Source organism: Harmonia axyridis, chromosome 1 (assembly GCF_914767665.1).
Source record: "Harmonia axyridis chromosome 1, icHarAxyr1.1, whole genome shotgun sequence".
Taxonomy (NCBI): Eukaryota; Metazoa; Arthropoda; class Insecta; order Coleoptera; family Coccinellidae; genus Harmonia; species Harmonia axyridis.
The window spans coordinates 18,278,687-18,306,615 of NC_059501.1; the positions used below are offsets into that span (position 1 = coordinate 18,278,687).

Below are 27,929 nucleotides of genomic sequence, written 5' to 3' on the forward strand. Positions count from 1 at the left end.
GAATACAAAAATCTTGAAAAATGCACATTCTTAAAAAAATCAAATTGTTTTATCATGCTCACAGTCGAAAAAATTCAATCAAATCGACATTTTTAAATCAAATGTTCAAATTACTTACAATTCGTTAGTAGTGTCCCCACAAGAAGAAGTCCAGATGGTTTTTGCTGAAAACGATTCATCAAAATCACGTTTTTCATACATCATTGTGTATGTATCTATATCGTCTAATCGAACGAATCAGACACGTATGCTTTTTTTCAGGGAATTTCGATGTTTCATCATCCCGAGATTAGTGATGGAATCACCAGTTAGGGAACTCAGTGATATCTGCCTAATACACATTCCATCTCCAACGTAGAGGTAAGACTGCCCCTAACAACATCTCTTGGGTAAGCACAGACAAAGTCACTACAAACTCCCCCGCCAGTACCGACTACGCCGAGAGAGAGGGAGCGCAAGCTAGTTGAGAGGGTTGAAAAGCAAGGCTTAACGTGACATCGGCGCTGTTGCTGCCAAGACGCAACACGTGGGGGTTTTGATTCATGCTCTGCGCTGCAAATGTTGGTCGCTTGTGTGTGATCAACACGCCAGTGGCTGTGACGTTGAGCGAGGCAGTGATCTCTTCCTCGCTTTCAACGTAGTCGCAGCTTTTCACCCCATGTCACCGTTGGTGTCACCACATTGGCGAGATGTTATCAAGCCAATTAAGAAGGTGCGCCATATTATTGGGGATTGCGGTGTTTTATCCCGAGATCACGTCTTGCAGACGCAACGCCGAATATTCTAATACCAAAAGAGTAGCATTCAGAGCTTCTTCATCAATAATTATAAATTTACTATTAACATCATTCACAACATTTAAAACGTAAATAAGAATCACCAACTGACGACCTTCGATATCAGAAAGGAGCATATTCACCTATTCATGCTTTCTGAAGGCGTCAAAGATTTCCATTAAATGTAACAATCTCTTCAACATAAGAAATCACAATGAAATGTTCACCCTAAAGAATATGAAAATATCATTGAGCGCTTCTTTCATCCTTCATATTTATCATAGCCACTAGTGTAGTTGGAGAAGGATTGGTCCTATAGCTAGGATATCAATAATATTCTAGTGGAAAATCTAAAGTTCCTCAAGTTCATATCTTTGAAAGCAATTAAAACTAACTATCCTACATACCTTATTAAATATCTTTATAATACGAAAATAGCTGTCTACAGTTTTTTTTCCAGCGCAGCGGAGAAAAATAAAAAAATTGTTGGCGCACCACTGCAGTTATATCCTATTCGCCGCACCTGTTCATTATAAAATGTGCATTACGGTCGATATTATCTGGGGCCCTAATTGCTTCCAAATGTTATTTACTAATTTAGGCTTCGCATGCTACGACTGTAACGAAGTAAATGTGTATCTTGAACATCCGTCAAAAGTGAAACCTCCAAAGGGTTGGGCAGTTGTAACGAAGGGGTAAATATGAATTAATGGAAGTTTACGAGGTTTATCACTTGTTTTTGTAGACGATCTGTAATTCATCATAATGAAAGGAGTGAGTTCTTGGAAAACTATTATTATATTCTGGTTTTAACAGTTGAAATGTACAAACTGTATTATACAGAATATTTTCATTTCAATTTGATCGGTGATCGAGATCCAAAGCCAGTATGATTATCCTTGCATAATTCATGAACAATAGTTCCTTCTAGATACCAAAACAAAATTTGTTATGATGCCTAATTTCTATAATTCAGAACCATCTAATCTCCTTTAGGAATAAGCACCTCTGATGACTTCGTACGTATTTACTTAGTTCTTAATTTTGTATGGATGATCCGTTGAGAAACTGTTTTTGACATACTTTTTGATTTTTTTTCTCCAATACCATCCTGCTCTGTATTTGCTGATATCTTCATGAACCTATAAGCTGCTTGTTAGCGAAATGAAAAATCATCACAGAGATGCTTGACATAAAAAGTCATAAGATCGCAGACAGAACTCATTTATGATCTAATCAACCCACGTCTGAAAAGGAGTTGTAGCAATTCTCATTGAATGTATATACTAAAGGTATAATAGAGAATCTTAACATAAAAAAATGTGGTTGAAAAAAAAACCAATTGAATTTTTACATTTGCCCGTGTGTTTATCTGTTTGTTTTCATATATCAACCGTTAAATCCCTGAAACAATACTTATTTTTCAATGTTTCATGTTCTAATGAACTTGTTCTTCTGAAACCGTACTACTGAGAATATAACACTCTATACAATGACTGGAAGTGGAAAACAGATGAATGCTGAATTATTGAAATGTATAAAGTAGAAAGGATTTTTATAAAACTGCTTGGGCTCAATTTTTGATATTCGTATTGTTGTCTATAACTGGAGAGAGTTCAATCTGTTAATCTCATTGCATCTCCTGATATAAGCCTTGAAATCCGCACATCTACTCAAACGGTTCTTTACTATATTATTATATAAATTTGTATTGGCTCTCTGCTTGTCCAGCAAAGTCACCCATAACACGCTGAAATTGTCAATTCACGTTAGAATACTACAACAGCGCCAAGCGAGGTTGACCCTCTTATATACACTGCGTGCTGTAAGCTACAAGTTTATTCACTTCCGGCAAAGTCCTCCACTATAGAAATGGAAGGTATATTTGGTGCAAACTGACAATTTGAGCAGTGATCTTAGGATGAAAGATGAACGTTTTGTAACCCAACCATTTCACAACTTCATATCAAAGTACCTATGCCCAATTGGAACCTGGTATTCGAGGTCCGAAACTACCTACCTTGAAAATTTTCCATCTCTCAAGCATTGGAAGGACGGATATAAATAAAATTTTCAAACGGATTCGTCATCAGGGAGTCAAAACTTATTCTTTAAGTTCATTCCCAACATGAAGATGAAGCTATCAGTTCGGACAGAGTGACCTGAAAACCTGAAGTAAAAGTAAAATTGAAGTGTATCGTCCACCTCCAGTTCATTTATCTGTTCTTCCACTCAAATTTGTGTTCAAGCAACTGCACAGTTAAACTGAGCATTACATTGTCTGTATAATGAAATTCTATGGTCAGACTAGTTATCAACAGAAGTAATACTCAAGGTTGGTAGCCGGGGAAAAGCCAATAGGGAAAGGAAGCAGCGGGAACCCACCGACCAAATGAACGGATATGATCCCCAAGCTAACGAACCTGAAATTGGAAACCGCAACACGCGAATTTAACAGCCGGCAAGGGTGGCGACGTACAGTCATCCATAACATGAAGGGGGATACGTCACAAAGTAACTCTCTGTGATGACAAAGATGTTATAAAAATACGACGAGCATCCAAGAGAAGGCGAAGCATTTGCGCGCTGATTTGAATCAATTTTTTTATAGCTAATGTTGCAGTGTTGTTAAAGCAACTCTTTCGGGTAGATAAAGTATCATTTCAACCGCAAGGTTAGGTGAAGTAACATGTTAAAAGCAAGGGTAGATAAAATGTTCATTTTTTCATTCAATTAAATTTACCATCATGACGATCTTCGCTTTCTTAAACTTTCTTGGAAAAATACTCCAAAAGCACTTTTCCACTCAAGCTAATGATATTTCAGAAGCTTTCCCACTTTTCAAAGGACCGACATTCTTTCTCATACATCTTCCTTTTTGAGGCGCAATGATCAACTTTCTGCCTCTACATTTGAGAATAGACTTTGTTCTTCGTGTGTTAATTCTTCTCCGTACATTTTGTATTCGCCTCGTACACAAAAATACTGAACTTTCCGCAAATACCAGAACGTAAAATTTCTTTTACATTTGTTTATAGAGTACTTCATATCCCTAGTAACGGAGCAACACAGTTGTGATTTTTGAAATTGCTTTGTGTCCGAAAACCCATTGGTTCTGCCTACGGAAAACACAATTGAGTGTCTGGCTCTTGTTGTTAACTCCGTTTGTTTGTTGTTTTTTTCCAAGTGTTGTTCATCCTAACACTTTTTCACAGTACTGATGAGGGCCCAAAGCCAGAAATACGTGTCTACGGTTAACACTTTTCCTCGAGGGTATCGAAATGAACGATTCCTCAGATAATTTTTCCTCAATAATGTTGCCTTCTATGCACACCGGGACGCCACTGAACCTAATAATTTCAATTCTGTTCGGGTAAGATAAGCGCCCCATTACTTCAAATAACCATACCTATTCTTTCAAGAATATTTATGATATTCAATAAAAACTACTCAAACAAGAAACAACTCCTGATATATGTCATGTTACTTTGTTGAACTATCTAATGAATACCCCTCCGAAGTTTCATACCGTAGTTAGCAAATACCTTTCATCTGCAAATCAATTCTAATATGACCTATTCTATTTCATTCTTAAATAATGATTTCGATACTTTTCCTAGTTCACAAGTTGCTTATAGTTTTTCTGGATTATATTCTGGAGAGAATCTTTAGAAGAATTCGATTTTGCTACCTTCTAGAATCTCTCAAGGGACACTTATGTGTCCCAATTTCAAAAGTGAGATGCATTAGCTTAACACCTGCAAATGTTGTCAAAAAAATTGGATATTGTCTTTCTGAGCTCAAGATAGCATCAGACCAATTTTCTTTCATATTCTCTTCCACTTATATGACGAATGAAAAATTCACTTTCAATGTTTAATAATGATAATGAAATCAGAAGGAATAAATATTTTCATATCTCGCCGAAGTTTGCAACGACCATTACCATATCCCGATCAAACAAACAATTCCAATTATTTTTTCCTCGAATTAACTGATGATTGCTGAATCGCGATTGAGTGATATTCGGTGAAACTCAGCAACTCAGTAACTAAGCGTTGTTTGTTTGCCGCCGTGCAATGAAAAGTTATTCCACATCTAGCAGCTCGTGGAATCGGTCCAATTATTAGGAGCGCCGTATCAAGCCAACCAACACTGAAACAATATTTGTTATAGATGAGGTCCTCGAATTTTCACTGAATATCGAATATCGGATTTCAATAGTTAGGTACTATGTATTGGTACGTGATTTGGACACACTCACAGTAGTGACCAGGGAGTGAAAAGGACAGTCTCCTCAGGGCGGGAGGACGATAAAAACTTCAATGCTAGAGGAGAAAAATATATTATCCTTCAGAAATATCACGTTAAATATTTTACGTTAGTTTTAATATTCATAAATCAGTCATATCCTATGACCTATGAAGATAACGTTTATTGCCTTCTAGGATATTTGAAAGTGCTAATCTCCAAATGGAAGCCAAATGATAAATCCAGGCAAGCCCAACAGGCTTGGGATGAAGGTCAAATGGGATAAAGATTCCATAATATCAAAGGAAAAAATATCGAAATGAAGGAAACTGAAAGGAGCAGCCTTCATGGCTAACTCTTCCCATTAGTATGCCGTCTCTAGAAATGAAGGAGGTCTGGCACCAATTAAAAGATCCAATCTGAGGATGTTGACTCCAGTTCGGGTTAGTGTAACTAACAACCTCTCGACACCACCACATCAGAAAGTAGTGGGAACTCGGATAACTCCATACCATCTGCGCATCCATCGACTACTGTGCATCCCAACTGCGCATAGCGAAGTAAGCTGTAACTTATATTAAGCATATAGATTCATATAGATTACTAGATTTCACTCATATTCTGTAAATTCTATGATTTGTTTAGCCCACAAAGAATAGTTTTGGGTGAGTCTCTCTTGTGTGCTTGATGTCATTTATTGTTTTTTGATTATTCATATTTTTAGCTGTGAGGAAGTCTGAATATACAGACGAAACGTCGCTTAATTAAGAAGTTGTTTTTTGAAATGCTGTCCTATTCCTATTATCCTTCATCCTCTTTATAACTGATAAGGACGTGAATATTATTCTACCCTGAACGGGAACTCAAAAAAAGGTGCGTACAAGTCGAGAGAGACCTAGTTTGTCAAATGGTTCTTCTCACAACCAAATGCTCCGTTCTGCTTAGGACCACCATCCTAAAGATGGCAGGCGAATCCTTGCCGAAACGTCGGTAACAACTTACCGCACATATGATGGAAACAGCTCAAATAACTATCTAACATACATATAGTCCAACATCAATATCTCGACAACAACCAAATGTAAAATTGACTCGAAAAATATTCATAAATTATAAATTTGGAAACATGAGAAAAATTAAGTCAAAAAATTTAGCGTAATCTATCGAAACACTTCTATGTCAGACATAGGTTTGAATTGACATTGCGTCAAGCAATTCAGGAGTGATTAGTGAATAGTGTGAATAAACTTTGAACTGAATAAAGATATGAATAAAAATTCTACTTACCCCATTGCATTCAAACGTACATCTTAGTTTACAAAATATTACTCTGATGAATGTTCATCCTTATATTATAATTTCATCGGACCCAAAAAAAACATCAGAATGAATTATTATTCAAGTATAGTACTTATTATTTTCAACTATTGTTCTTTTCTTGATAGTGTTGACTCCAGATTGGTAACAAAATAAGGCTTATTCTATTGGACATCTTTAGACCTTGAATTATGGTCTATTTGGTTAATAGCAATGAACACGAAGCGTTGAAGTATGCAATTAGAACTTGCGTCAATTACAACTAAAATTCTTCAATACGGAAACAATGATTCATCAAGCCTTTAAATCTCGCTCTTTTATTGTTACTCTCTTTATTCACCTTGAGCTTTCCAGCAATATGAAAAATTTTTCAGTTTTTTAGGTGGCGTACATGGCGTATTTTGGTTTTTACTTTACTATGGAATTTATTCAGATCGTAAGAGGGTTCCTATGTAAGGATTTCATGAGAGGCTGATTATGGAATTGATAAAAAGTACTTTCTGAAACATGTGGACAGTTTCAATTCCAAATTTTGGGCTCATTGCTTTATAAAATGAAGTGGGATCATCAGAAACATGTGGACTTGATAGGAAGGTGGCCAACAAAATGCAAAAGCTTATATTGAAACAAAATGTTTGTCTGATATTGAATTGTATTAATGATGAGTTTTTTTGAGGATTTTATTTCCGATAAGTTTCTAAGAATAAATGAAAAATTGTGAGTTGACAAAAAATATTCTGTTGTAAGACAATATCCGCATAACTCGGTATTCATCAATTTTTCAACCATCAAGGAGTACCTCTACAGTTTTAATTAGTAAATTTTTTATTCGAGTTCAAATAAAAAATTAATGGATGTACGCTATGAACTCCCAAGAAGAGTATTTTGAATGTTGTATACTTTGTGCTGATACGGCACCAGCCAGAGCATAAATTTAATGTTTCCAAATTCTACTCGACAAATTCTTCTTGTAGGATCTCGAGATGTCGAGAGTTATTCAGCGATATCTCATCACCGTATGAAATTTTTCTCTAGAATTCCTCAGACTTTGATCCTCCGGGCGCACTGGTTTATTTACTCAAAGAATGCACTCGAACTGAATTATGCGGAGAATATCAGAGGCTTCGCGCAATCCAGCATACGCTGGTAAACTCTTGGAAAACACCCCATTTCCGCTTTAAGGGTTCATATTGCTCGTTATTTGAATTCGACGAAGCGAAATGCGATGATCCATCTGTTATTCAAAACTCTGAGTGGTTGGTTAAGGTCAAGAATGAGATTGCAGCATCAACGGTAATTCATTTTATTATCACAGGATACTTTCGTACAACTATCTGATTTTTCGACATGGTTTGTGAAAGAATGTACATTCGATACCTAGAGGGTGTACCATCCTTTAGAAATTGAAGGAGTCATATTCGATTCTCAATGGATATATTGTTTTTTCAAAATGTAAAGTAACAAAGAGAGGTATTAACAGATATTGAGGCGGTCATGAACTGGCTGACATGTTCGACAATCTTGAATTCATACTTCATACTTGCCTGTGGCAACATAAACAAAAGATTTTTATATGAATAGAAAAATGAAAGAAAGTGCATATGAGGTTCTGTTGGAAAAAACTACAAGAAATTGAACCAACCGTCATACTTTCATTTCATGCCTGCATGTCAGTTTGTGGCCGCTCTTACAGTGAGTTTTGGACCATCGGTGGATGAAAGGCTTATTTTTTTTCATCTCTAGTTTACTAAATTTAACTGACAACGAGAGCATAGCTGACAGGTGCTCGCTACCACAGTTACTATAGATACCAGAGTGCTTGGACTGGTAGCTAGGTTCACATTGCCAGTGATTACTTTGAATGCCAAAATTCTCTCAATAATTTTGTGCCTCTATAGTAACTGTGAACTTCATATTTCTCCTTCAATTGTGAGAGTTATCATCAAGAATGGGACATCCTTTACATTAGCCGACAACATAAGAATTTTCGTTCAAATCATTCAACTAGCAGTTTCTCACAAACCATTCAACAATAAGAACAAATTCGCAATTGAAATGATATCCAGATGTAGATATTTTGAAAAGTAAAATTCTAGATATCGTGTATTTGAAGAAATAAGTGAATGAAAATGTCTAAGTTATTTAAATACACAAATAAATATTTCGTGATGTATATTGAAATGGAATATGAAACATCCTATAAAATCTGAGATCATCAGTGTGTGTACAACATAGTAACATTATAAAAATTTGTATTGACAATAGAATCAATTATGGTTCTCTTGAATGTAGTCGTTTAAATTTTGTAGGTTGTTCCGAATAATTATTTTCACTATTCCTATGTTGTTAGCTTCTTTGTTATTTTTCATATTTTTCATTTCGCCCCTTTTCCATGACAAAATAATCAAACATTGACACCCAAATGTGGAAAAGAGATACATACAGCATTTTCGTTATCAAAATAAAATAATCATCTTTCATTCTGATATTCCTTATTTCTGTAGATATTTTTATATACAATGGATGAACTACGTGTAGCATGACTTGACATCGGTGAAAATATGCATAAAAAGCGGAAGTGATTGTCGTTCTAATCAATGTTGGTATTATATGAGGGGTTAGTTGTATAAAATTCTAGGATTAAATATATTACATATATCGATTTTCCACATAGAATCTATTCCTCACAGAAATGTATAAAATTATATGTCCATGTTTCAATATTTTCTTTATTAATTCGATTCAGAATACTTGATGAGGATTGGTGCAAAATTCATCCCCGACATTGAGAGTTGTCGGATTATTCGAACAATTGGAAATTAAATTTGAAATGAATTTCAATCATATTTCCTAAATATCATATATAAATCGCTATAGTATAAATCACCTAATATATTAGTTTTTATTATCCTGCGTTGGGGACATTTTGTACAGTCAATAAATCGATTTTATTTGTTGCCATAGGCATAATACATCTACAATTTTATTGGACTTATAGTCTCATTCATATCTTTCCCTCATGTTGTGTGAAGGTTTAACTGCCACAATGTCAATAAGAATATTTTTTACGACTTTTTCTGCTTTAATGATTTTTTTATTGGACCATCGGTCTTCTGATAAGTATTTGATGTATATTATTGAGTTATTTAATTTCAAAGAAATTATTTTCACGACTTGCATTTTAAGTTGTATTTCAGAAGTTGAATTCTGTCTTTGAAATAGATTTCGGATTGCCCATTCTAGTTAATTACCTAGTGTTCCTTATCATTTCGATGTTTTCTTCTAAAAAAATGCTTCAGATAGTCCTATTGGGTTATCAACGAATGTAAAATTTTGAAATTTTAATTTAGTTTTGTTTCAATAAAAAACCTTACTATGTTCTTTCGAGAAGTCTGAAACTTTTCGTTTTCATATTTCTAAGTTGTTGTTTGCCGAAGAAAGCCCATATTTTTCAATAAAAATGTTCATTTCCCCCATTAGATAGACTTTTAGCATGATGTCGCATATTTTTGAAGAGAAAAATGTACCTACCACGTATCTTTTTTCCCATAACACAATTTGGTTTTTTCTCTATTCAATCCGGAGACAATTGTATAAAACGTTTCAATAAAACATTGTTTCTGAAGAGAAAAAATACTAAGCAAGCAAAGCAATGGCTTGATAAGTGCTATTCAGACGCTTTGACAACATTGGTCTTGCTTCTGCAGGGCAAGAAATGTTGTGATAAAGACGTGATTGCGCCAAAAGGCGCCTTCTGCAGAAAAGATATCGAAAAAAAAGTTGGAGCTTTGGACTTCATCCATCAATCTAGAAAGTGACAATGTTTGCAAATTTATGAGAACAATTTGTATTACTGGTATTAAGGACTGAGACTTATTGTGTGACGTGGTACAAAATATTTACAGATTCCCCCCTTCTGGTCCAATGTAGGACCTGATGAATTTTTGGTGTGTATAAAAATAATTTCTGGATGTTCAACATTCATGTATCTATTCTTGACTCAGGTTTGATCGGTTTGCAACAAGTGAAGTCATTGGCAATACAAAACTTGTGAATGTTTGGTTAGGAGGACTTAATCTCAAATTTCCAAAATACTCAAAAGTACAAGTATAAGTACACAATGTGGTGAATAATTGTATAATAATTTGGGTTGGTTTCATGCTGGTTTTGCGAAAAGATATCAAGACAAGCATTTGTTATTCGAAATACTCTATGCATCTAGTGTTGAGCATCATTTCATCAATTGCACCCCTGATCTTGTTTGACTCAGGTGTATCGGAGGTGTACTGATATCTGGAAATGCAACGTTCATTATTTATCGGTTCTTCATCGTCAAAAAACTTTTTTCGCCACAGAAATATTTAGATCAGTGTGGATCTCTTGATGAGTTTATCTGTCGTTACATTGAAAAGAGCTCTTTAATAGCTACATGCATAATAATGAAACTAATAAGGCCCAACCTTTATGATATGGATCATTCAGAATCATTTTGTGTCTTTTCCTGTCATTGACTCACATTACAAATTCAGATCTCCAATAAAACTAGCAGAACCGCCCTGTATAGTTCAGTCTAGTCTCCGTCAGAAACGAATTCTGGAAGATAAAAAACAAGACATCTAAGGAACGGAACTATATCAATCATATCACCCCAACTTCCATTACTTTTCTCTCTCCTTCCAGCACTATGGTTAACGTTGACAAATATTCATTTATCAACACCATCTCATCGTCAAAAAGGTTTATAAAACGCAATAAACAACTGCCAACTCGACATGACTGATGCTGCAGATCTGTCATCGGGAAAGAAACTAACTATCTCCGAAATCCTGGATGACGAAATAAATTTTCATATACAAGTTTTCCCATCAAAGTCTCATTCTCATCCTTCCAGTTCACGATTGAGCTGCGCCAAAATTCAAGGTTGCAGACTCCATCCAATCTTCACTGGTTCCTACCGATATCATACCTCCCAAACGTATATTTTATATGGAAGACTCCACACCAAATGATTGATATATAAAAACGACCCAGTAATAAATTTTGGATTGAGATATTGACTTCGCCCATTTGAGAATATGATATAACTTGAAATTCGCTAGCCGTTAAATTTTATAGGTATCGGAAGCCAGGTTTCCGAAGGTGCTATAGATTTTGCTGATGGTTTAGGAAGAGAGATCGATTCGAATACTCGAAAGTTATTGATGTGCGATGAGGATGCAGTGATCCCGAAGTTTGAAGTTGATTTTCTGTTCAACTGAACTAATTGATACACTTCAAAAAGGGAGTTATCTCTGCGTGGTATCCCTTAATAAGTTGAGGTATAACTCCAACAATATTATGAATACTGGAGCACTTGATTCTGATACCCAATCAATCTGATAAAACAGAAAGATATGAATTCATATCAACCCTACGTTTCGAGGATTGACCTTCAAAATGGTGTTTTTCCCATTTGCGGTTGGTTGTATAACCTAACTCTGAACAAGTTTAAATTTCAAAATTATGTTATCATGCTTGTTCCAAAGAAATTTCTTTTCCAAATAATGGTCTTTGCACACTCAATCGAGTACACTTCCCTTCAAGTTAAATAATATAAATTATAGCAAAATGATTCCGTTCAAAATGAAATCACACTTTTCAAAGCTATACTTTTTTTAGGGAGATTACCACCACGTGGTTTTTCGCATACCAATCAAACTTTCGTATCCATTCATTTCTCATGTGTTGCTCCTGAGATGACCAACTTGTAGGAAGTTGTACATTCACTTCATCTTCTTTTTTTTTTTAAGAGAATGAGCAGAGGGCAGCACTGTACGACGACTTTCACGAAATTATGATTTTACCTCTTTTGTAATGATTTCTGGTAGTTTTTTCCTCGAATATATCATCTTCAGACCTTAAACTCAATAAAACACCAAACTTATATATCAGTGCTTCGTACAATGTACATATCATCAATTTTTTTCGCAAAAAACGAAAAGTAACCAACGTATCTTCTATTTGCAAATTAAAAATATTAACTTTCTTCCGTATAGATTATTGTTCAAGAAAATTATCTGGAAAGCACCTAAAATCGGTGATTCGTGAGAAGAAAGATCTCTGATTTTGTTTCGAACTGAGCAACCACGTGGTGGTATTCCCTCTTAAGGCAAATAACTGTCAATTTTCATATTGAAGGCTATGTCTGCAGCAGAATAAATACAAAGTTTTGTTGGAGGACCTAAAGGAACTTTCACATCTCGAATTCGAGAGATTCAAAGTGATTTACAATCGATATTCTAATTGATATTGTGACAGTTGTAAGGACTATAGATAATTTTCGAAAGGATTATTATTTCTGATCAGCTATTTTGATTGTTTTTCGAGCTGCTTGCTCTTATTTCCATAATAATCCTTATAGTTTAATGTTTTGAATGAATTTCATTATATTTCCAATCGTTTTTTGAATGACAACGTGATCTTTGTTTTTGTGTCAATAATCCATCTTCGAGATTCCAAAATATAACATTCTGCTACTTTCAAGCAGTATTACAATTCAAAAATTAAATAATAGTTTTTTCATTTCAATTTTCGAGATTGAATGAATTCTGATTTCAGTCATCATCAAGCATTCTTTTGACTCCTAATCTAACTCAAATATTTCAAACTTAAAACTATCATAAAAAATCTAAATACAAACATTCTCTTGTCAAACTCTGGCGACGAATCTGAAGCGCTCACTGAAACAAAAAAAAAATGGTTGAGAATATTCAAAGGGTACAATCGAATTGTTATACTCGGGCTTGAATAGACGCTTCGGACAGCGTCCCGGCGCCTTTCAGCTTGTTTCACTGTGTCGTAACTGCAATATTAGAATAGTTTTGCGAGGATAGCGAGAACCTATTGTGTTGATTATTTATGGAAATAAAGGAGGAGATTAGATTTTTTGAAGTGGAAACTTGTCCAGGAATAAAATAGGAGTGAATTAGATTTCGTTGCGAGGATTCTGGAGTGAAATAATATATGCAATGTACGGGTTTAATATTATGTATATCTATGTTACACCATAACCTGCACAATTATTCACGAGATTTTTTATAGTCGTGGATATGATATCAGAAGAATCATTTCTGTCTCATGACATAGAACATATTTTCAAAGCGTAATCGAGATACAGGGAGTTTTATGATATTTTTGAGCAATAGGTTTTCTTCCAAAAAAATTGAAAAACAATCCTCACTTGAAATTATGGATATCTGATTGAAATTTCCACAATCGATAGCTACAGTTTTCGACGACAAAGCAGAGTCTTCCTGAGCCATAATCATATACGGAATTATTCACAGGAAAAATAATAATTGTTTATTTATTCTTAATTATCAAATTTAATTTCAAGAATGAAGAGGGGCAGAATATAAATCTGCAAACTCTTTGATTTGAGATGCAATGTGTTGACGTTCGTATTTTCTCAAAGTATATTCCTCATAACAAAGTCTTTTCCAGGATAAAACACAGATAACTGACATCCATGCACAATTTTCGTGGGTCTTAATAGCAACAAAAAATTAAATTGAATTCAACGGTAAACATTACGAAAAAATGTATATGGAATGACCATTATACTAAAGCTTTGAAAATCGTATTAGCGTGGAAAAAAACCCATAAAACAAAACAGAGCTTATGACTACACAAAAGCCGCCACGGGAAAGCGGCGTACAATCAAATAAAGCGGGATATTGAATAAAAAAAGATACCGTTCTTCCCAGGATCGTATGAGGTACAGAACGAGCAGTATTAGAAAATATAACGCACATATACGTGGGGCTAAACGTTAACACACAATTGCCGGTATTCCTCCTGTTCGAGCGGAAAAAAGGTCGATAAGTTGCGTGGGTTCGGTGCTCTCGTGGATCAAGGAATTCAATTCAATTTCATATAACAAATTATTACACAACACAGTGGCAAAAAATAAATAAATAAGCTTTATTTAGCACTCGGCTATTGAAAACAATATAAATATTATCAACTAACTTATTTTAATTCTTCATAAATATAACACTTTTTGAATTCTTTATATTTATGGCAATATTCGATATATATTTTCAGATAGTTTATTGAGAAGAACCAATCCCCTGCTAAATGTGGATTCATTCATTTATGTAGTATAAACTTTCTCTATGTAAAAATCTTCTCGACGCGACGTCGTGTATTATAATTGTACCATAATAACTGATAGATATGGATATAGGATCCTTATTACGTAAATTTCAAATAATATACATAGCCGTACTACTTTGCTTCAGCCGTTTTTTTTCTGAAATTTGAGGCTTTATTATAAAAAACTGGTTATACATTTACGATTCGAAGTATTGTCCATCACTGGCAACTTCTTTCTCGAATATTTCGGGCAGCGTACGCATCTCGCGTAGGAAAAACTTGTCATCTTTTGAAGCGATCCACGAATCGATCCAATTTTTTACTTCTTCATAAGACCGGAAGTTCTGGCCAGCCAGGCCCTGTGCCATTGATCGGAACAATTGATAGTCCGAGGGAGCAACGTCTGGAGAATACGCAGGGTGGGGTAGGACTTCCCATTTCAACGTTTCCTAGTATGTCTTGACTACTTTCGGAATATGGAGTCGAGTATTGTCATACTTCATTATGTCTCTCGTGTTATTGCGGCCGTTTGTCTTTCAATGCTCGACTCAAACGCATTAATTGCGTTCGATAACGATCGCCTGTGATTGTTTCAGTCAGTTTCAGCAACACACTATGCCGAGCTTGTTCCACCAAATTCTGAGTATGATCTTGAAACCGTGAATAATCGGTTTGGTCGTCGAAGTGGAAGCATGACCGAGATATGTCTATAATTTTAGCGCTTGGGATTATCGTAACGAACCCATTTTTTGTCTCCGCTCAAAATTCCTTCCGTATTCATCTTGCAAGCAGCTGTTCACAAGTAAACGAAGTATAGCAGTCAACTTCCTTGTTTCTGAATCATTTCCATGACTTTCAGGCATTTTGAAATGACTTGTTGCATCGCTCCCAATGGACTTGCTAATTTTGTTGCGCTTGAGAAGTAATGTCTCCAATTCTGCATCTTCGAAAACCTTCTCTCTTCCACCCCCGTGCTGATCTTCGACCTAAAAATCACCGTTCTTGAAGCTGCCCCATATAGGTATTTGAAAGCATTCGATGAGCCTCAGCCGCAGATTTCTTCATTTTGAAGCAGAAAATCAAAACCTTCCGCAAATGACGAGAATTTGGCTGACATGATTAATCGAGGTTAACTCTATGATGCAGACACAAATCGACTAATATTTCGATGGCCTTATGAGTACGAATAGCTTAGCTAAGTGTATGATATCTCCGATGATCTTCGATATTCGATGACACTACTTCGACTACCACTTACCGCTACAGCCATCTATTGCTATACGGCGGAAGTGAAGTTGTACACCAATAAAAAGCGATCCTGAGAAATATCAACAAGAAACATCGAATTGAGGACATCCTGTACGATGTCTTTCATTGTAAAATGACAAAATAACGATTAGTAAACGCCAACGTGTCTTACCGATACCTTTTATGAAAATTTCATACTTCACAACTTTTGTGGTCGCTCCTCAAAACTGGTCAGAGTAAAGCCAATACTGTTTGACGTTATAATAGTGCACTCGAACTAAGAATAATGGCAAAAAATTAAAAATTTTCACAGACGACTTTATTAATTACAGTAAATTATGAACAAAACGGATTTTATTTTGAATAATGTTTTATTCGCCACGTATATAACAATATTTTTTCTTGAAAACCAGTCTAAAATCATCACCATATGGATAATATGGTAATTCAATATAAATATAAAAAATGACAACTTTGTGTAACTTCGAAGAAATGCCATGTTCGAACTTCAACACCGTGTACCTCGAAAACTAGTCATTAGATGGAATAGGACCCATGGACTTTCTTGTTCGAAAGGTCATATTCTACAAAATATTATATTACATTAGGCTTCTGCCTTGTCCTTTCAAGTTCCTTTTTCATAAGTCATGTTTACGGCCAGAAGAAGATTGTTGTAAATTTTAGAAATATTTATTTGTTAGCTATTGTCTGATTTATACACTTTTTTATATTATGATGTAGATTATCATACAATTCTTTGACACTTCCTGTAAAATTTTGAGGGCATCTAATAAATCATTATTATTATTATAACGTTCAGAACAGATTATGACAATTCGTCATCAGTGACTTATCGTTTGAAACAATTTCCAACAGGCAAATTTCAGACATTGTACCGAAATGATAAAGCGCTCTGTTCAGGAAACCAGTGCTCAAAAATATAACACACCTATACGTGGGGTTAAACGTTAACACACATTCACCGATCTACCGTCTGTTCGAAGCCGAAAACAGGGACGAAAGTGATGTTGGAGGCTCCAAGGTTGCGCGGGTTCGGTGTTTGAAAGGGGTCCGGGCCCTTTTGGCCGACTTTACACAAATGATTCCTGCCTCTTTTGCATCATCACGGCCCGGCAAATCTCCCCGCTCTGATTTCGCCTCCGGCATGTTATATCGATGGTGGGGGATTTTTATCGAGTTTCGACGATTTTTCGGGTCAGCTGCTCCCAGCGTTTATCCGGATGACTTGCTAACGAATGATATTTTCCATAGAAAAATATGTGTCGTAGGGTCCTGCCAAAGCGGTCAATGATGCGTGCAGAATTCAGTTGGATTTTATCCGTCTCTTGCAATATGTCTCATGTCGATTGGAAGGTGCACTCGGAAAGGGTGTTTGGAAAGAAGAAAAGGTGGCCTGGGTAGGGTTTTCATGGAATTGAGAATTTGTGGAATTCAGATTCATTCGAGCGCATGATGTCGTCGATGAAGATCGCTGCGGAGTTGCCACTATTATAGACAAAAATTGCGAAAATTAGTGAAATTATTTTACTAAGAAAGTGATGGAATATGTAAAATGCACAAAATATGAAGGGCTCTTCAACCTATAGTGTTTGAGTAAAGCTGCAAGCAGAAAAACTACCAAAACATCGGATGGAAAGCAGTAGGTAGAAGAAACTTCCAATACAACTGAAAACAGAATCCTTAAAATGAAGTAGCATATCTTAAAACCCTCCTTGAAGAATTCAAGACTCTTTTTGAAGATTCTAAGAGCACTAAGAGGATTGTCCTATCCATGGAGCTGTACGAAAACGATGGATCTAGGGTCGCAAAGAAATTTCGGAACCCAATAACAAGAATTTTTCTAAGGATGTTAATGACTTTGGTCAAGAAATGAGATACAATGGGTCAAAATGCTGCTTCCAACATTGGAGTTTCAAATGAAAGAACCTACGTTCTACCTAGGTTTTCAATTAACTCTTTTGACCACAGGGAATTGTGCTTCGATAATTCACATTCAAAAAAGATTTTTTTTCGCAAAAACAAGAACTCGGTATTCAACATGATTAGAATCATGTAATCTGAGACTTCATCATTTGTACAAGTCTCTCCTCCAAAGCATTTTTTGCGTTTTGGATAGCGATGGTGAATCATTTCGCCATCATGTGATCGTCATTCGCTACTAATTCTTCAACTAATTCTCATGAGGTGTTTCCTGAGTTAGCAATGCTTGGTAAGAAATCCAGTGAGGTATAAGATATTCTTGCTAAGATCCAGATACTACTACTAGATCTCGCAGTATCAAAGTTTGAAAGAAATTTTTTGAGAGAATCCAAATCAGGAAGATTTTCGGATTTCTCCTTTTCCTGAAACTCTTACTTGTAGGTAGAGTCACCTTTACCACAGAGAGGTTCTGTGTCACTGTAAATTGTCCTCTTCATTTCCTTTGATATTGCAGTGGCCGAGAATCCAGATTGAACCGACCTTGTTATGCTATTTCATTGACTTTCCTTCGAAACTCGAGCTATTTTAAGTTGCTTTGGCATGCCAGACTACTGCTCCATAAGTTGTCATCAGTCTCAAAATCAAGGAGTATATCCATCTCAGTCGTGTAACAACCTCAAGTCTCACCAGCCAGACTTCTGCAGGCAATCAAGGCCTTTAATGCTATTTTCTATTGATGAAAATTCGTCAAGTTGAGAAAGCAAGAATTCAAAAATCATTGAGAGGAAAAACCAAACAACAAATCAATCATTTGTTTACTTCGTATTCTTAGCTTAAAATAGCATATGACATAACAACAGTTGTAAGAAACATATTACGCACTACTAGAAGAACTTAACCTGCATAATTCTAGAAGTGCGTAGCTGTCTCACAAATCAAGTTGTGCAAGTACTATACTTTTGCTACGACCGCATTCATTTCCATAAAAAATCCAAAAACTGGTGGTGAATCGAGACACAATTATGAAACGTCAAAAAGTTATCGGCTATGCGAGCTGTTTGAAATTCGTTCCCTAGGCAACTAATAAAGGTTTCATCTTATTGGTTATTCGCCGTGCGATTGACTTTACAGATGCTACCGTATAAAATGTTGATCGTGCTCTTTGTTGACGGTAAAGTATATCGCACAGTTTTACGTCGTACAATTCTTAAATAGATAGTAACATAGTTGGCAAATACTAAAATTTTCGTCATTTTGTGGTGGAGTGTAGAAAAAAGTAATTATTACCTCTCTCATGGACGGGACTCTTTACCGTGTTTAATTCCAGCCTAGCATTCTCTTCATATATATCATCTATTTTTGCCTGGCACTGCAGTATCAACTTCCCCATAGAAAAATGGATGTCCGATAGAACGATCTCGAGGGACAGATCACTCCACGCCATTTCTTGGGTCTGTCGTGTAGTCAAAGGGTCACTCCTCGCCACCTGAAAACAAACAGAAAAAATTGAGACAAATAGTTTTTGCTTATGAGATGAACATGAATAAAATTCACGAGTTGTTAATTTCTGCCCATGGTACGAAAATAAACTCGGTGAGAACGAATGCAGAAGAAAACAAAGAGTACGTACTATTAAGGGTTTTTGACATGTGAATGCCTGGGATAGAGCGTTGCAATTTTCGTAAAAACGTTTTTGTTTTTCAGTTAACCAAAGGCAGCTCAAACAAATTTGCAACAGCTTTTATAGTGTACAGGTTGATTTTCAATCTCATTGTCTTGGTCATTGAGCAGGTTCATTTGACCCTGTCCGTTTGTGTTGAAAAATTCTCATTAGAGCGTTCCCGAATCGATTAACCAATTAGAACTCTTTATCAGAAAGCCAAGCGCCTTAAATCCACCATACATAACCTGACGCACATGAAAGTCAATCTCGAATCAAATACAACACCCAAATCTTTGTACTCATCCACCCTGGAAAGAATGTGACCACCAATATTATATTGAGAGTCAATTGGTACCATCCTTCGAGTGAATGAAATTAAGAAACGGCAAATGTCATTGATGAAGATGACTTGTAAAAGGGGACCCAACACTGACACCTGAGGAACACCAGATGATGCCACAAACTCCACTGAAGTGAATCCGAAGTACTGAACCCACAGCGTCCAGTTGGTAAGGTACGACTCTAGAAAATGATTGAAATTGAGAGTCAATCCAAATGATGACAATTTTTCAAGGAGGACACCATGGTCCATCCTACCGAATATCATCATCACCGAATGCTTTAGAAATTCATATAATAGACATTTACCTGGAAGAACTCATTTAAGGCGATAGCAGAATACTGTATGGTACAAGTTGAATTGGTCACCGTGGATCGACCTTTAATGAATGTGTGCTGATTATCAACAATCTGACCAACTGACATGCGAATAGAGAATATGAATAACACTTTCAAAAAGCTTGCTGAAGTTGCTTAAAATAACAATTGGTCTATAATTTTCAATTGAGTTTTTATCACCTTTTTTGAAAACAGGAAAAATCCTACCCTGCTTCCAGATGGTGGGTAAGCAAAGTGTCGAATTAATATTTGGCATAGGTGTTTGTTCTTTTTTTATGATCAGCAAATTGTCGAGAAATCAAACTGAATCAATTTTAGTTATTCAAGGTTTTCAATCCACCGAGAACATCAATTTTATAGAAAAAAACCACGGAATATCCATTTATTTGCTTTCCGGGAAACACAAAAACCTCTGCAACCTATTTTTTCCCCAAACCAGAAGTCTCCTCTCATCCCATACATATGCTTCCACATTCTAATATACTGTCGAAAGGCGGATGGACAAATTTTTTCATCCCCATCGCATCTGCCGATTACTCAGGATCCATCGGTATTCTGCGAACGTTTTTAGGGATGTCAACCCTCGTCAGAGGGGCTAGGTGGGGAGATCAGCCCTTGACCTTCCTGATGCGAAACAATATATCACTCCAAATTGGGTCGATTGGGATTCGTACCTCAAGATTTCTAAGATTTATCGATTAATTATTTATGTCGTCGAAGATTTATCCCAAGTCACATTTGCATTCTTTCGTGAAGGTTCCTAACTGAAGGCCTGAAAGTGAGAATGATTTCTTTGTCATGCTGGCAAATTAGGGATGCCCCCCCTGTCACTCCAGATGTCTATAGTGAGATCACGTGATGTTTGAGTTATGGTCCGTATTCAGTCAAGAATTCTATGGTGGTATTTCAATATAATATATAAGTTTATAACATTTAATGTATCTCAAATAGTTCACGGTGTTAAATCCAGAGACTTTTGGTGGTTACGGAATATCTGAAGTTCATAGGTTATCATAGATAGACACTTTGTTAATTTTCCGTGTGAAACTGAAATTTTTGATGATTTTTAAAGATTTATAAAAAACTTATATATCATGCTACATATTTTTGAGAAGAGAAAATGAGCGATTTTATTTGGTACAGAAACTTGTTCGGTTTACATCCAGAAAAACATAAGTTTGTATTATAACTCCGAAAGTGATTGGAATGAAAAAGAATGGATGAGGTCAATATATTCTACGGAAAAAAGTACCTGTAAAGAATTCTGTTTTATGTTTATAGCACCAGCAAAAAAGAAGTTATGAGAAATTATCATTTTACGTCATTTTTCAATTTTCCCTGACAGCTTGAAAACAGTTGACGGTTTAAACAGGCCTTTATGCCGGACCTGTATTACATATTGAGATCACGTGATGTTTGAGTTATATTCGGAATTTAATCATCACGTTCTCAGCACATTTGGATATTGGAAGTTCGATATAACATATAGGTTGTCACTTTTAGAGGTCTATGTAATAAAACTATAATCGTAGGTGATATTGGACGAAGAATGCGTGGGATTCACCTATTTGATTGCTGGTTTCCAGTTCGGAAATTCGTAATAATTGTCGATAGAGTGTTAATTAAAATTTTGCCGATTTGTCAGAGTACGTTTATCAATACTATTATCAACCATAATCCTTTCAGATGAAACCTGGAATATTCTGTTCAAAACCTGAGCTATATGAACTTGTACTGCGTGTCCCATATTTTTCAACCGTCGTCCAACAGGTGTGAGAGGTTAAACTGAAAACTGAAAATTCAATACATGAGGTCTCGAATAGTTATCAAAATTGTACTGCATACTGAATGTAAAACATTACTTTCGATGAATTCTAAAATTGATATTCATTCAACGTGAGAAATCCAATGAAAATATTATTACGAATGTAATTTTCTACATTGATTGTTAGAAAATTTTGATTTTTTTTTTGCGGTTTTTTCAAATCTAAAACATCGAAAGACGATGGAATAATAAAAAATAACTCGGGAAATATTTATTTGCTATAAATCACGAAGGGCTTCTGGGTGTAGTGAACATCAAATTCTGTTCAATAACTTACTAATGGAAGGTCAAAATTTGATCTGTTACTTTCTCAAATATTGTATTGTTTTCAATCAGTCACAGGACAACAATCATTCAAAGGTTGAATGACTTTTCTTTTCTTTGATCAAATGTAATGAACATTGAAAATATTTACTTTCAATAGTAAGGTGCTAACTCGTACCTCTGTTTTTCTTTCCTAGAAGATATTGTGTCTTCAGTGCAGTTTGGTGAAATTCTCCGTCTCACAAGATCAAATTGATATTTATTTATTTTTTAAAAAAACACTCGTTGTGAATGAACAATCAACAATGCTGTGCCTGAAATGGTGATGGAACACATTTACAGAGTGTACACAGAATATAACCAGATCTTCTACTTTGTACTAGCTCTGAGGGGTCTCATACAGGGCTAAGAGGCTCGGGATATAACTCAAAAACAAATGAAAGAATCATATATTGACATCTCATATGGAACCGTCAATTGGTCTCGAATTAATAAGAAAATTCAATTGAAGTATGTAGGGTAATATCAATGTAGGTACATTGTTCAATTTTTATCAACCGAATTCAAACAATGAGGTAAACGAAACAAAATGGTGAATGCGCCAGTCATATTTCAATCCAGTAAGATTTCGAGTTTGTATTTCATTATTGTAGTTAGCCGAAAATCTTTCAGGGAAATTACTCAAGAAATTGCTGAATTCTTGATAGACTCACTTAAATTCGTTTCCCGTATTTTTCTTATAGTGATTAATTAATAATGTCCAATTTCTGAATTGTAGATTGTGAACCTGAAAATATATTGATTCTGCTCAAAATACATCATACAATATTGGATGATCAAGGTTTAAATTTAAATTTGTTTTCTTCCAATTTTCATTTGAATATTGGGATTTTTACGTTTCCGTATATTAAGATTGCCAATTTTAATTTGAATACAGCATTGCTGATAAAGCGCGCAAGTTCCATTTGATTGTGTTCAATAAATTGAAGCGAATTTTTTACTGAACCATGAGTAGGTAGAATAATTAATGAAAAGTTTGGAAAACGTTAAATTCTACAAAATAATTACTCTCGATTGAACTGGAATAAATGATTAGTGGGATTCTTCAAATCCACTTATTATGTGAGGAACACATTTCTAGTAAGAGTTCAAGGTTAAAATCTGGATGGTATGGGATTGGTTAATAGGTTATTCTGAAATTCCAATCAATTCGAATCTACTAAGATTTATTTCAAGAATATTCACTCGAAGTACTAAAGAATTTACCTCTCGTCTGTAGACAAAACATACGAAAACTTACGTGAATAACCCTGTACAAAATTTGAATTTCTGTTAGGTCTGTAAAAGACAGAAGACCTTTTATACAAAAAACTATTTTGAGTAACATGGAAGTCCAAGAATTATATTTTTCTATATTCATCTTTGATGTCCAAACATTCACAAATTTATTTGAACGATTGTTAACTATAATATATGTACATTTGTAGTGACTCTTTACTAGTCCAGCAAAGTTACCCATAACACGGTGAAATTGTCAGTTCACGTTAGAATACTGAAGCCAAGCAGCACTGAATGCGAGTGAGAATTGTATGTGTGACCGATTATCTTCAAGTTAAATTCCTCCAGGAAAAGTCCTTCGCTATAGAAATGGAAGGTTTATTCGTCCCAAATTGACGATTCTATCAGTGATCTCAGGATAAATCAACACAATTCCTTCAAAGCGATGTGTCGAGTTCGTCTCGCCAAACATTATATTTTGAATAAAACGAATATAAACAGAATAATTTATATACATATCTAGTTTTTGTAGTGTAGAATACTTAATTGAATAAACAACTGATTATATATTCAATCAACGTTTATGTTGATATCAAAATAAAATCGTATTTCTACGTTTGAAGCAACTTTCAATATTGTTATAATACCTCGAACAAATAAACGTTATTTCCAACGACATTTTCACTAATATTGAACGGTTTGTTACCCAACCATTTCTGAATATTGTATCCACGTACCTGTGCCCATTGGATAGTTCTCAATACATAGATCAAACACCCCGCATTCTCAACTAACACAAGAACTCAAGACAGCAATAGATGGCGTCCATTTCCACTAACAAGCCGAATCCTACCTTCCCGACTTAGTTGCCCTTCCCAGGTGCGATCACAGCGAAAAAAACCATCAAACTCCCATAACAATAACCGTTATATCCGAGGCAGGAAAGTTTCAGCGTACCCGCTGATAGCAGAATTACACTTACCACTAGATCGTTGAGGAGGAAGGTGAGTCTGGCAGGAGGTCGGGCGGGTTGTGAAGTACAATTGGCCCTCAGGGTATGTCCGCAATCCAGCGGCTCGCCCTCGACACTTATAGTCGGCGGAAATTCCGGCAGTCCTGGAAGAAAATGTTAAAATTAAGACCGCAGGACGGTAGAGAGAAATATCATTATGAGCAGCTGATGGCCCCATCTAGGAATAGGTGTTGAGGGAATTTTGGAGGGGTAGTTCTGAGGCGAGAGGAGATTGGGTGGCGCAGATGGAGGTTCTGGGATAGATACCATCAACGGAAATTATTTTTTTTCCATTAGAGTTGTATGGATGTTATGTTGCGTGATATTCGAACGATTCATATTAATTGAGTTAATAGCTGCTCAGTTCAAAATGAAATGACAGATCTTCTCTTACAATAACCGATTTTAATGGGGTTTCAACATAATCACATAATTGATGATATGTTCAATGTACAAAGCACTGATATAATTTGAAAATATTCGTGAAAAAAACAAACTTACGAAAAATCGTTACGAATGACTACGAATTAAACTATAATTCTGAAAAACAAAAGATTCAACGTCGTGGAGTTCTGCCCTCTACTTATATGATTCGTAAAGAGAAAGAGGATTAAGTGAATGTGCAACTTCGGAAACCGTACAAAGATTGGCAATCGCTCACATGGGGGTTATCCTTTTTGACAACTAAATTACAATAAAAAAGCTCGTACTACATGGTGTCCCCGAAGTCACTGTTATTCCGGAATTGGGTATCAGGCTCAGTCCTAATAATCATCAGAACAATATAAAGAAATCGAAATCATCTATTTTTCAGAAGATATTGTATTTTTTCAAGGAAAATGCACACTCTGTAATGATTTTCGAACTGTTGTATAAATCTACATTTTTTCTTGAGTTTTGTTTTTTCTAAGGTATCCTGAATTGTGCTACAGTAACCTGTAACCTTTAATTCTAACTCAACTGCTCAAGCTTGGAAGATGAAATCACTTTTTGCCGAACCTAGTATTCAAAATAAATACTTCGACCAATCCAAACTTCTGAAGAAAAATTGCACCACCTTTGTTTGGCGAGTAAATATTTTCGGTTGTAAGCCGGAAAATTCATCAATATGCACATACGCAAAACAGAAAACATAATGCTACCAGTTCAGATTTTCAACTCATTTTGAGATTATTTAGCCTCTTCGAATAGCATGCAATCCTATATCAATATTTTTCGAAAAATTCGAGGTACTGCGATAATCGAGCCATTTTAACCTGTTAAAATATGTAAGCATGACATGGTGTAATGTTTCTTTATAACTGAAATGGCATTTTATTTCAGATACTATGACCTTGATTTTCATCCTTTCCGTTCGTCAACCACGCTGTGGTATCCTTTTCAAGAACGTTAGTTTTTCGAAAGTAACCCAGTCATATGCGTGAGATTTATATTTTATTTTATAGTTAGGCTTGAAAACGCGAATATGCCAAAAAAAGAAATTTGATTTTATTATTAACCTAATGTCAGTCGAACAAATACGCTTCATTTAACACGCGTAAACTTCATAACCGTTTGTAGTAGGTCACATAACCATCACCTAAATAAATATCAAAAAGAGATTTCACTGAATCATTTGGCCTAAAACAGTATTACTGATAAAAATAAAAATACAATCGGTGTGGCAGGTTTGATTTTCTCTTCTTCCATCGCTGAATTACGTTTCGCAATATGACTCAATATGACTCTGAATTCAGATAAAAAATTTAATCAACATCGAATAAGTGTAACGTGAAGTGTTGAGGTCTCCGGAACATCAAGTTTGTGCAGGGTTACAGCGCATTGTGCATCCAGAAGAGCTGAAATTTCTGTGATATCCCTCAATATGTAACCCGAATACTCATATAAAATTTCATCTGAATTGAATAAACGGAATGCGAGATATTGAAGTTTGAAAAATTTTACATTGCAAATAATATGCAGTAAGCACCGTTTATTCATTCACTACCAAACTTTGATCAAATAATACAGAATTGGAGAAGATTTGTAAAAATTGAGGCTTCAACTAGAATTTGCGAACACATAGAACGAAGCAAAATCTTTAGGAATAAGAAAAATTTAATTTTGCCCTTCGGTTAATTCAAAATATAAACTTCTAGTAGGTTAAGTGTAAGAGTAGCATGTGGCTAAACTTTGTCTCTCGAGCGTTTATCTATTCTATATAAAATTTCGTTAATACAGAAAAAATAAATGTTTATTTCTAGTGATGTAGACGCTTTCGAAGAATTCTAATGAATTCAGGAAAATTTTCTTTTGTCATTTGAAAATGGTGGATGCCCAGTCTTGAATCATTACACTTGTATATTCTTATTTCCTAGATATATTTCTAGCTTTCATGCAAATCTAACAACGTTGTGTTTTTTCTTCTTGATTTTTGAGCTATAGCATGATTGATTTCCTTATCATTCCTCTATCATTTCAAATTTTTTGGTTTTAGCATAAACAGGTTTTAATCATAAATCAAAAATTGCCAAATGTCCCAAAGTTAATTGATACCTACCTGACCTATGTTTCTCATCTCAATCATAATCTTGTTGTCGTGGGGTACAATATAATGTACCTTTATGCATATAGCGCACTGAGTCGAATTAATTGAGTAGTGGCTTTTGCTAGCCGGTGAGTCAAAGGTTGTGCAATTTTCGGAAGAACTAAATTGCTTGGAAATAAATCTAACCGTTCTAAGGCCAAGTCACCACGCTCCACTATAGAGATGGAAGGTGCCTATGGCAAGGACCACTGTTCTTAACTTTTCAGGTCTCCACTTGACGGACATTCATCTTAATATTATTATAGTTGAGTTAAACACTTCATTTCCGCTTATATTTATTCATTACACAACAAGTGTTTCGTCAAAATACATTTTGACGCATTTGACTAATTTGATGACCCAATTGTTGTATAATCAATAAACATACTAACTGACAAAGAAACTGTAACACCCAGGAACTGTTTGAATATAAATTTTTTTCTGGTAAAACAAAGATAATATAGCAAAGGAGTAAATGATTGAATTTGGAGAAAAAAATCGTGAAGGTTTTTACATGTAAACAATTTTTGTAACTTGAATATTATAGTTGTTTTTTGCAAGTTTTTTGAATTTCACAACAAACCAGCTGTTCGAAGAGATCCAAAGTCGATATTTAGTTGTTGTTAAAATGCCTTTAGCACGTGTACTCGGAATATATCGCCAGCTAGGTGAATTTGAAAGAGGTCGAATTATTGACCCACAGGAGGCGGGGTTGTCTTTTCGAGAAATCGCTAACCCAACGAACAGAAATCCAACTACTGTTATGAGGTGTTGTCATGCGTGGTTTGATAATGCCCAAAATCCAAGAAGAATAGTCACCGGACGTCGAAGGGGCACAAATGAAGTTCAAGAGCGACGTTTAAGACTTATGGCCATTAGAGGCCGATTTGCGACAACTCGATCTTCGGCTGATGAGTGGTTAGAAGAACAAAGCCATTCTTTAACTTTCCGAATGGTTTACCACTCTTTAGGGT

At 35.3% G+C, this 27,929-nt stretch overlaps 1 protein-coding gene across 1 annotated transcript in view; it reads right to left on the minus strand.

Moving 5' to 3' along the window:
* Window positions 1–11,356: 11,356 nt before the first annotated feature.
* The window catches only part of LOC123678582, a 64,587-nt gene continuing 48,014 nt past the window's right edge, over window positions 11,357–27,929 (minus strand). Inside the window, exons 4-6 of the mRNA XM_045615707.1 lie at window positions 24,360–24,493; window positions 18,957–19,155; window positions 11,357–13,063 (exon numbers count right to left, since the gene is read on the minus strand). Of these exons, the coding sequence (XP_045471663.1) occupies window positions 12,972–13,063; window positions 18,957–19,155; window positions 24,360–24,493 (425 nt within the window). The 3' untranslated portion in view covers window positions 11,357–12,971. The remainder of the gene's footprint in view (window positions 13,064–18,956; window positions 19,156–24,359; window positions 24,494–27,929) is intronic.